This window comes from Argiope bruennichi, chromosome 11 (assembly GCF_947563725.1).
Source record: "Argiope bruennichi chromosome 11, qqArgBrue1.1, whole genome shotgun sequence".
Classification (NCBI taxonomy): Eukaryota; Metazoa; Arthropoda; class Arachnida; order Araneae; family Araneidae; genus Argiope; species Argiope bruennichi.
Window position 1 is genome coordinate 73,727,788 of NC_079161.1, and position 12,480 is coordinate 73,740,267.

Below are 12,480 nucleotides of genomic sequence, written 5' to 3' on the forward strand. Positions count from 1 at the left end.
ATGAATATAGCAGGAGTTACAGGTCCCAATTCATTTTTTATGTATTTAAAAAAAATAGATAAAGCTTCTTCATCTTCTCTGTCGCTGATAAAAAAGAACATGGAAATCCTTTCCGTATATCATCAATGATCATCAATTGAAATTCATAATCATTTAAACCATGTGTTCCATCAACACAGATACAATCAGGTCCATACTTTTTAAGCATTTCATTTTGGGCCTAATTCATGATTATGAGCGCAAAATCATCATTTTTCAAAGTAGGCTCCTTATCTGACACTACACCCTGTGGTTTATATAATAAAATGCACGAATCAGAAGCAGATTCCTCTATTTCTTTCACGCAAATGTCAACACTAATAGCATCATCAAAATGTTTTTTTGAAGTTAATAAATAACTATTCTCAATGTTATACAAGTCTTGTCTTGTTGGCAAATGTAATCTTTGCATGCGAGACTCTGATATGGATTCTCGAACATCATCCAAAATTACATCCAATGGAATTTTCATCGCTAATTTCTCTGCAAGGCTTTTGTTCGGAAACCAAACTAAACATAGAATCTTTCAGATATTAAAACAGGTTTGCATCTACCAGATGCGGGGTACTTAAGTCAAAATAAGCTCAAAGGTTTTTCAGACACATAACGTTTATTGACAAATGGACGACACAAACACAGAGACACTTATAAAAATCACACGACTACGCCGAGTCACAACATCGCCGCCTGGTGGCGGTTACATTTCGCTTCGCTTTACAACATCCCCCCCCCCTTGAGACTCAGAAAGAGTCTCAAGTACATAGCAAACATTATTGAAGAGATCGAGTTTTTTAGGGGCTTTCACACATCTGCCAGATCGTGTAAATTTAAATTCGGTAGCTTCAGGGGTGGAGGAAGTGCGAGGAAAATCGCCCTTACATATAGTTTCATTTTTAATACTTTCATTATCACTCTTAGTGAGAGAATCTATTTCATTAATGTTTAATTCTAGAGGAAAAATTCGCTGCACAGGCCTCAGAGAAACTCCAGACTGTGTTTTTACTTTAACGGTACGAATTTTTCCGTCGCGACCTGGCAACACATCTGCCACTATCGCCAAAGGCCAATTCAATCGTTTTTTACTGTCGTCTCCTATTAATACAACTTCACCAATCTTGGGTTCATGAATGTTTTTTTTCTTATTTTGTTTTTGAATTAATAAACTCAAATATTCTTTTCGGAAACGAAGTCTTAAATCTTTCAGCAACTTAGTTCTATATCTTATCCTTTTTCTTAAACGTTCGGTCTCTACCATGTCTATGTCATTAGTACTAAAATTTCGATTCTCAATTAAAAACATAGAAGGAGTTAAAGGAATAAGATCATCTGAATTTTCAGAGATATAAGTTAGGGGACGCGAATTTATAACAGACTCGCAGTCACATAACACAGTCTCGAGCTCTTCAAAAGACAAGATCGATTTTCCGAGAGAACGTCTTAACAGTTCTTTGAGAACCCGAATCAACCGTTCCCAAAAGCCTCCCCACCAGGAAACTGTGGGAGGATTAAATTTCCACAAAATTCTACGAATGTTTGCTTTCCTAGTGATTTTTTCCCAATCCAGTTCAGATAATTCATTATTTGCACCTCTGAAATCAGTGCCGTTATCTGAGTAGACGGTTCTTGGTCTACCCCTTCTAGCTATAAATCGACGGAATGCCGTTAAAAAAGAATCGGTACTTAGAGAAGTCACAAGTTCTAGATGAACAGCTCGATATACAGCACAAGTGAACAATGCAATCCAAACCTTCGAACTGTTCTTCAAGAAAAGTGGTCCCTCTAAGTCGACTCCCGTCATTTCAAAGGCCACTGTGTCGGAAACTCGATCTTCAGGCAGCGGACAAGACTCAGTAGTCAATGGTTTTGCTTTATAACGTTTACATTTCAAACAACCATTAAGTACATTTCTAATAGTTTTACGTGATTCTACAATCCAAAATTTTTCTCTTAAAATAGACAGCATAATCTGAATACCAGCATGACAATGTTTTCTGTGAACAGATTCAATCAAACACTTAGTAAATATATAATCACTTGGCAAAAGAATTGGACTCAAAAAGTCTGGTACATCTTTACGTTCAGTTATACGTGTCTTAACTCTTAAAATACCAACATCATCTTTAAAAATGTCAATTGACAATATTGAACTTTTATCAGCAAAATATTGGTTTTGGATTAAACGTATCAATACAGTTTCTGCGTTTTCGATTTCTGATAGAGAAAGTTTGAAGATTTAGAAACAGAATTTTTCTTACAGTTATTTATGAAACTTAAAGTCCATGCAACCACATTCAGAATTTTATCATAATCAGAAAACCTAGAGGCATACCAGGGGGTTGTCTCTTCCGACAAATTTACATTACTTAATTTGGTTTTTCTTCTTTCTGTCTCTATTTCGTTAATGTCATAGCAAATATTATCTAATGGCCAGCATTCCGGAGGCATTAAGAACCAATTGGGGCCATTCCACCATTCAGACTTCAGCATATATTTTATAGAGCAACCTCTTGATAATAAATCAGCCGGGTTCATATTTCCTGGCACATGGCGCCATAACTGAGATCCAGACAACTGTTTGATTTCTTTCACTCTATTCGTAACAAAAACTGACCAATCTCCTTGCTCCTAAATCCACCAAAGGGCAACTGAAGAATCAGTCCAGAACGTGATTCTCATATCTGGTAAGTCAAGGGCATTACGAACAGAATTTGCCAACCTTGCCCCAATGCAACATGCCATCAGTTCGAGGCGCGGTATGCTCAAAGTTTTCAAGGGAGCAACTCTAGATTTCGCCCGTACAAGAGTAACTTTTACTACATCCGAATCAACAGATCGTACAAAAATACAGGCTGCATATGCTTTTTTCCTGGCATCTACAAAAACATTAAATTCAGAACTTTCTAGAATTACCATATATCGCGGAATTTTTACATTGTTCAATAAAGATATATCAGTTGGCCATTTACAAAACTCTTCAATAAAACAATTTGGGAGTATTTCGTCCCAAGAAATTTTACTCTTCCAAGTTTCCTGTAACAGAAGTTTGGGGAGTAAAGTGGCTGGGACTAACATACCAATAGAATCAAATATTTGCTGTACAAGGGACAAAATTAATCTTTTAGTAACTCTAGTTTCACAAGTTAAAATTTCAAAATCAATTTTACATTTTAAAGTATCCTCATCTAAATTCCAAATTATTCCTAAAACTGAAGTATTTCCAGAATGTTTACTGATATGTTTACATTCCACAATGCTCTCCCAACCTCTCAAGTTAAAACAACCCTTAGACATAATGAATTTTGCCTTTTCAATAAAATTCTCAGCCTCTGAAATACTACAAACTCCAGTTAAACAATTGTCAACATAAAAAGAACATTTGAGTTTCTGCACAACATCATAAAATTCAGTACAATTTTCAAGAAGATGCATAATTGTAGCATTCAATAAAAATGGGCTCGAAGAAACACCAAATACAATTCTACAATGTCTGTAAATCAATTCTTCATTACAAGGATAAAAGAATCGAAGTAAATTTATATCTTTAGGTGCAACAGATAACATTAAGAATGCCTTCTCAATATCTGCACTAATACCAATTGGATACATTCTAAATCGATCGAGAATATCTGGTATTAATTCTATTAGATTAATTCCCTTAAACAAACATTCGTTCAAAGAAGGTTTCCCTCGCTCAAAAGCAGAAGCGTCAAAAACCGGGCGAAGTTTTGTAGTTTGACTTTCCAATTTAATCACTGGCCGGTGTGATAAATAATGGCATTCTTTATTTAATTCTAAATCCGGCACACGTTCAATAATATTCAAGTTTTCCCAATCCTCAAACACTTTCTTGTAATCCGAAAAGAATTCCCCATTTGCAAATTTGCTCATCATTTTTTCATGTCTTTTCCAGACTAATTCTTTATTACTAGGTAAATTCTTGGAATCATGTTTCCAAGGAAGTTCAACATATCTTCCATCAGGAAGAATTTTTATTTTGTCATTAAAATCATTTAAATCAATATCGCCTTTTCCCCTTCAAATTCGGTGGGGCTAGAAATACCCAAAACTTCAAGTTGCCAAAGTTTATTTACTGGAAAGGTCATGGAATGCATTGATAATGTCGTTAAAATATCATCTTTTTTATAATAACCCTTTCCAAAAACAATCCAACCGAGTTTCGTTTCAACTGCGGTTAAACCAGATTCCAATTCAATTGCATTTCCTGTCAATAACTTTCCTAAAACATCTGCGCCGATCAAAAGATTAATTTCTGTTTCATTTTGGAAAGAATCCGAGAAATCTATTTTCTTTCTTTTCAATTCATTCAAAATATCTTTATCCTCAATCCTAAGAATAAAGCCGTAGATTCTTCTTTCCGAAAGAACTTCAAAACTACAAGAAAATGTTTTGTCTAAATTGCTGACCTCGATCGGGAATACATCATGATTCATCGGTTTAGTTTCTTTCCCGCCGTATAACGCATGAATAACAGTTTCAGTTCTAAGTGGAGAAACATTGAGTTGATTTACGATGTTTTCATTTATGTAGCTAGATTGCAAACCAGAATCGAAAACAGCGCGAATTAATTTCTGCTGACCTTGATGTCTAATGAAAATACAGAGCGTTTGCAAAAAGATAGTTTCGCTTTTGCTGATGTTAGAGAGGGAATTCTCAGATTTTGGCGCAACACATCTAGATTCATTATTTCTATCGCACATTGAATCAAAATGATGGCTATTACAATGTGAACAATTCAATTGATTTTTAATATTACAAAATTTACTTATATGCCCAGATTTTTTTAAACAAGTAAAACATGTACCTTTTTTCTTTAATATTAATTTCTTATCATCTAAAGACATTTTCTTAGCTGAAAAAAATTTCTCACTAAGGTGCGATTTGTCACAAAAAATACAGTTTTGAACCTTCTTACCTTGCGTTTGAAGACTTACCAACGCTGAAGCAATTGTTGATTCAATCGGTTGTAACTGTTCATTATGAATTCTGTCATTATCTCTTCGACGACAGCCTGGCTGGGATCCGAATCCAGCTCTAGCAAGGTCGATCATTTCTTCACCTTTTACTTCCTGGCGTATGAAGCTCATTAAGAACTCTAAAGTTCGTGGATCTTTAGTCTCTGACAGGCTACGTTGATTCTGGCTCCTTTCCCAGGCCAATAAGATTTCTTCAGGCAAACAGGACTCCACAAGTGAACACAGGAATTCGCTATATTTTTCCTGAGTACGTCCTAGGCTTTCTAGGGCGCGTATTTTCCCTTCCAGTTCGTAATATAATGCTGGAAGGTCAGTCTTGGAACGTCCGGAGGCCGCATTCTTCATCACCATGGACAGCAAGTCTCTCACGTATATTTGAACTAGTAAGTCTTCCCGTCCGAATCTTTCTTTTAGCTGAGCGATGGCTTTTGGATAGTTTTCAGCTGTAGCCGGGAAACTTTCCACAACACGGGCTGCCTTCGTTTTTGGCACAACAGCTTGCAGTAAATACTGAAATTTGTCTTCATTCGGAATGCTTGCATCCTCATCGATTTTCTTAAATTGACTCCAGAAGGTTAGGTCACCATGCACACGAAAACACACACGTAAACTTTATTGAAAACACCTTTTCTCTGATTAGGATATTTAATCCAGAAATGCCCACAGAAATCTACTCCCACTTTGTTAAAAGGAAAATTTTGAGAAATTCTCTCGGTTGGCAATTGACCCATAATTTGTGAACAAGTAACGGGTTTTGCTTTAAAACAAATTGTACAGTTATTAACTTATTTCCTGCACATATTACGACCATTTAAGGGCCAGAATCACTCTGTCTAACAATAGACAATAAAGTTTGTGGACCTACATGCAATTGTCTCTTGTGAGTCAATTCAAGAATCAAATTAGTTAACTTGTGATTCTTAGGAAGAATTATTTGGTGTTTTTTGTCATAATTTAAATTACTATATGCCAGTCTACCTCCTACTCTTAGTACCTTTTCAGAGTCTAGAAATGGAGAGAGATTTTTTTATCTTACTTTGAGGGCTAACCATACCCTTAGTGGACAAGTCCTTTAATTCTGATTCAAATTCTACCTGTTGCACCAACTTCACAAGCGTAGTTTCCGCTCGTTGGACTTCGGATATCTTCAATGGTCCAATTTGTTTGTTAAATGGTTGCTTACAATTATCGATGAACCTGTAAATATAACTCAGAACACAATAAAAGTTTTTGGAAATTATTAGATACAGAAAGAATTTTGTTCAAAAAACTATTGTCCAAAGTCACAGCCAAAGTTTTTCTCTCAGACGATTTTAGTTCTTCCTGACACACACTGTCATCACTAAGTATCACGTCATCATTTTTAGGGACAATGTTTTCTTTATGTAGGAAACTCGGTCCATTCCACCACTTCTCACAGTTCAACAGTTAGTCGGCGCTGATGCCTCTCGTAAGAAGATCAGATGGATTGTCCTTTCCAGGACAATGGTGCCACGTATCTTTGTTTGTCAAGGATTGTATTTCCTTCACACGGTTGGCGACAAAGACTTTCCATCTGCTGCTGGAATCTTGAATCCAACTCAAGGCTATAGTGGAATCTGTCCAAAAGTGGTTGGTTGCTGGTATTTTCTCACTGAGGACTCTTGATACTTCTTTTGCCAATCTCGCAGCAAGTAACGCACCCATTAATTCCAAACGTGGAAGGGATAATGGCTTTAGAGGAGCCACACGGCATTTTTAAGCTAAAAGATACACACAAATTTTGTTAGGAGTTTTCAGTCTTAAATATGAGACAGCTCCATACGCTTTAATGCTAGAATAGGAAAATGTGTGCATTTCACACTCTGGGGGATTCTCACTATCACACTCAAGGACATGTCTAGGAATCTGAAGTTTATCTAAGAAAGACGCTTCTGAACACCACTGTTCAAACTTCTCATTAACATCTGGCAGTAACTCTTCGTCCCAGTCTGTTTTACTTTGCCAGATTTCTTGAAATAAGATTTTAAATCTTATAGTGAAGGGGGATACAAATCCCATTGGATCAAATATTCTGCCTGCGGCCATCAACAAGAATCGTTCAGTGTTTTTCCTTTTCAGAAGGAAGTCCAATAGACCTTTTAAATTAAGACTAACATAGTCATTTTGAGGACTCCACGAAAGTCCCAAAACACGATGTGGTTTTTTCACGAAATCGTTAATATTTAAATGGTCGAAATGTTCTGTCTGCCATTGTTTCATTAAATCACAGTCATTTGAAATCCACTTCCGCAAATTCATCCATGATTTTTGCTGCTGTGTTTGACAAGTCAAATGCTGATGATACGTCGTCTTCACCAGCGACGAGATCGTCCACGTAAAAACAACTATCGAGTGTCCGCACAGTAACGGGATATTGTTCCTTATATTTCTCAATATGGGTTTTTATAGTTGCGGCCAATAGAAATGGAGACGAGTTTACACCAAAAAGAACTCGATTGAATCTATACACTTTAACATCGTTTTCACTGTTAGCCACAAGAAACCTAACTGCGTCTTGTGATCTGGAGAAAGGCTTTTTCCATATCAGCTAAAATGGCTATTTTGTTCAAGCGAAAGGATATCAACAAATCAAATATGTTTGGATTTAAATTAACTCCTTGATATAAACAATCGTTCAGCGATAATTGTCCTATTTCATGTGCACTAGCATCAAAAACTATACGTAATTTTGTTGTTAGAGATTCATTTTTTATTATCACTTGGTGAGGAAGATAAAACACTGGGTTATTTGTTGAAGCAAACGGATTTGTTACCCTCTCAATTATCCCCTCATCTATGTAACCCTTTAAAACTTTACAATACTCAGAATACAACACCTTATCATTTTGCATTTTTCTCATAAGACTGCTGAGTCGTCTTTTTGCTAAATCAAAATTATCGCTCAACTCATTACTATCTCTTTTCCACGGGAGTCCCACCTCATACCTACCATTTTTAAAACATATGTTTTCCTTAAACAATTCTAAATTCATGTCCTCTTCACTAGTAATACCCTCGTCCTTGACACCTATTGATTCTAACTCCCAAAAGGTGTTTAATGTTGTATTTAAATCACTATCTCGAATTAAAGCACAGTGAATTTTATTATTCACCTCCTCATCTACACTTCCGCTAGCGACATATCCGTACACTGTATTTTGCAAAAGTAGTCGAGAATCTCCTGTATAAATTTGACCTGACCTAAGCAATTCATAAAATATTTCCGCGCCTAATAAAACATCAATTTTTCCAGGAATATTAAATTTGTAGTCTGCCAGCTCAATATCGTTAGGTAAGTCAATTGAAACATTAATCATTCTTGACGGAATTAAATCGGTTATTTTTTTTGACAACTAGCAAATTAAGCTCTTTTTTAAAACTCATATCAAGATTATTTATGGTTGCCATAACACACCCATTAACAGCCATTGATGAATCATTTAAACAAGATACAAGTAAATTAATTTTCTCATTCCTCAACTGCAATCTATCCGCACAATCCTTCTTTATAAAATTTGACTCGCTTCCTCCGTCTAGGAGGCACCTCACTTCATGTCTCGCGCCGTATCTGTCTCGTATTAAGCATCGCAAGGTACTCAATAAAACTGTTTTTGTTTTGTTTTGCAAAAAACTCGTAGCCACTACTGATGCATTTCTCTCGCTCTCAATTTGGGGGAAGGCAATATTTGCTGACCCTCCCTGACTCTGACTGACGTAAGCATGTGCATTTGGATTCAACGGCGTCGAATCATTGGCTCCTGTTGCTGTTTGTGCCTGGGTGGAAGAGTTATCTCTTTTGGGATAATGAATTAATCTATTGTGCGGTTTCCCACAAAAACAATTTTTAGCTCTACACGGCTTTTTAACGAAACAATTTGAGGAAAAACATTTATAACATAAGCAATTAGTTTTCACGATATCTATTCTTTCGTCAACGCTAAGAGATTTGAACACAGGACACAAATACAGCAGTTGGGATTCCTTTGTTTTACAACTATTTACAATGCATTTCGCATTTTTAACGGAAGACAGATAAACACTTAAAGTATTTTTTGACCCACGACTATTATTTTGATTACTGACATCATAACGCCGTGGTTCATATTTAGATTTATAATTAGGTATTAAACTTTGTTCTCCTTTAATTTTTCCCTTCGACGATATGAAAATATCGCATTCTCTGCCTAACTCATGTGGTTTAAACCACGTCTCGATTATTTTATCTGACACTATTAATTCACAAATTGATTTTAAGTCTTTTACCTCCCGTAACTGACAATAGTATTCAAAGGTTGCACTCAATGTAGATGCGAACTGCACATAACTTTCATTGGGTAACCTTTGCGCCTTTTTAAAGTGATTTAGACATTCTTGAGGTATTGGTTGAAACTCTTTTAACACTATGGCTTTAAGTTTATCATAATTACTGAAATCTTCTTCTCGAAGATAAACCATTAAATTACACGCTTAGAGATATATGTAGGATATGCAAAATGAATAAAAATAATATATGCAATGTATTTAGAATAATATATGCAAGGATATAGAGAACAATAATGTATGCAAAATTCACATGAATATATAAAAATATATAATAATAAAATACAGGTGGCATTTATACAATATAAGTAACTAGATGCCTGGGAAATCTGACTGTACGGCCATATCTAGTTATAGTGGACGGTTTAGTAGGGTTTGGTGGAACAGTAGGCTTCTCAGGGATTGGTTGAGATTGAGAAAGCTCTGGTTGATCAGTATCGTCTGCGAGTAGATAGGCAGGTTTTACTCTATCAATTGATACTGTACAGTGCTTTTCATTTAAATCAATTATGAAATTTTTATCATTTCTGCTAAGAACCAAGTGGGGTCCAGTATAAGGTGGTGTTAGTGGAGGATTAACCTTATCTGATCTTAAGAAAATATGCGAACAATTTTTCAATGAGGGATTGACATAAATTTTTAGGGTGCCATGAAGGGCAGTGGAAACAGGATTCAAAGACCTCATTGTGTTTATTAAATTAGTCACATAAGTGGTGTTCATGGTTTGATTTATAGAAACGCTTGTCACAAGATCAGAAGGTAATCATAAGGTAGTGCCATAAACAAGTTGTGCGCATGTAGCTTTAATATCTACCTTAAGAGCTGAGCGCAAACCTAACAATACTATTGGAAGTATTTCAGTCCATTTCCTATTGTTATGTGCCTTAAGAGCACTTTTAAGATGCCTATGAAGTCTTTCAATTATCCCGTTCGCCTGAGGATGATAGGAAGCGCTGCGAATTCTGTTGCAGCCCAACATGCGAGTGAGTTCTCTGAACAGATTCGATTGGAAATTTGTATCTTGGTCAGTTGTAATTGTGACTGGGCATCCAAATCTGGAAATCCAACTATTCACCAAGGCACGAGCCGTTGTTTCCGCTGTCATATCAGGCGTTGGGATTACTTCAGGCCATCTAGTAAATCTATCAATGATGGTCATGCAATATTGATTGCCTTCGGAAGAAGGGAGAGGACCTATAAAGTCTATATGTATGTGTGAAAAGCGGGCATCTGGTAGGGCAAATGTGCCAATGGAAGATTTTGTATGCCGCGTCACTTTAGCTCGTTGGCATTTAACACAGCTGCGAACCATAGATTTTATATCTTTGCGCATGCCAGGCCATACGAATCGCTTAGCGATTAATTCTATTGAGGCTGCAATTCCTGGGTGAGAGAAAAAATGGAGTGTTTTAAAAATTAGTTGCCGCATGTTTTTAGGAACAAAAGGTTTTTGAGATACATCACAGTACAGATGAACATCCTCAAGAGGTAAATACTGTTCCTCAATTCTTAAGGATGAATTATTGGACTTTAAAAGTTGTTGTAGTTCCTCATCAGTTGATTGAGCAGAAGCGAATTCCCTAAAACCAATTACAGTAGGGGATATTTCATCTATTTCAATTCGTGATAGTGCATCAGCAACAGTATTTTCAGAGCCTTTTGTGTATCTAATATCAGTAGAAAATTGGGATATGAAATCCAAATGGCGTAATTGGCGAGGACTACATTTTACAGTATTTTGGTGGAAGGCATATGTTAAAGGTTTCTGGTCAGTGTAAATGACAAAAGTTCTACCTTCAAGCATATGTCGGAATTTTTTGACAGAGGAATAAATAGCAAATAGTTCACGGTCATAAGTAGACCAATTCTTTTGAGATTTACTCAATTTTGAAGAATAAAATGCTATTGGCTCCCACTGATTATTCGACAGTTGAATTAAGGAGCCGCCAACAGCTGCGTTCGAAGCATCTACCCACAAGCTTAATTGAGCACCAGGTATGGGATGCCTCAAAAGCGTTGCTTTAGCAATTGCTTCTTTAGAAGCATTGAAGGAAATTGTTGCTGCATCGTTCCATTGTAATTGTTCAGTGAAATTGGGAGCTTTGGAACGAGGGTGCTTCTTTTTGTTTTTGTGCCCTTCAAGAAATTTTACAATGGGTTCTAGAATATCAGCAGCTTTAGGAATGCAACGGCGATCCTAAATAACGGCGCATTTGAGTCAAGGTTGTGGGTTGGGGAAATTCTAGGATACATTTTACACGATCAGACAAAGGTTCAATTCCTTCCCCTGATAACTTGAATCCCAGAAATTCAATTGTGGACTGTCCAAATTGACATTTTTCAACATTTATACACAAACCATATTCATTTATTTTTTTAAATAAGATATCTAAATGTTGTAAGTGTTCATTTGCATTTTTAGAAGCAACCAATAGGTCATCAACAAAAGCGTAAACAAATGGTAAGTCCCTAGTGACCTCGTCAATAAATCGCTGGAAGGTTGATGAGGCATTACAAAGACCAAACTGCATTCGCAAGCTGTCAAAAAGACCAAATGGAGTGCATATTGCAGTTTTATGCACATCATCAGGGTTGATAGGAATTTGATGGTATGCTTTGACGAGATCGATATGACTGAATATTTGTTTACCATGCAATTCAGATGTAAAATCAGCAATACAAGGAATAGGATATTTGTCTTTGATGGTTTGTGCATTAAGTGCACGATAGTCACCAACAGGTCGCCATTCAACAGACCCGTTTTTAGGCACCATGTGCAAAGGAGAAGAATATGCACTTTTAGTAGGTCTCATATGACCGAGATGGATCATGCGCTGAAATTCAGCTTTGGCTATTTTTAGCCTGTCTGGAGCTAACCTTCTAGGTTTAGCTGAGAAAAGAGGACCTTTGGTGTTGATATAATGCACAGTATTATGCTTAACAGGCTGATTAGGGTCTGGCAATTTAGTAATTGCAGGATATTTCATTAACAATTTACCGTAAACATTATTTACAAATACAGATTTTACAGAAAAAATTGAACATGGACCTAGTTTAGCATGCACTTTTAAATTAGTAACATTATCAATTAAACGTTTATTTCTTA

The 12,480-nt window shown here is 36.2% G+C and overlaps 1 protein-coding gene across 1 annotated transcript; it reads right to left on the reverse strand.

Annotated features, from left to right (window-relative positions):
• Positions 1 to 736: 736 nt before the first annotated feature.
• On the reverse strand, positions 737 to 6,768 carry LOC129956678 (uncharacterized). The gene is made up of 5 exons (XM_056068609.1): positions 6,668 to 6,768; positions 6,083 to 6,230; positions 4,992 to 5,588; positions 2,295 to 2,664; positions 737 to 2,157 (listed from the first exon to the last, which is right to left on the reverse strand). The coding sequence occupies exons 1-5, from the start codon at positions 6,766 to 6,768 to the stop codon at positions 737 to 739; spliced, it is 2,637 nt and encodes an 878-aa protein (XP_055924584.1).
• Between the last annotated feature and the right edge of the window lie 5,712 nt (positions 6,769 to 12,480).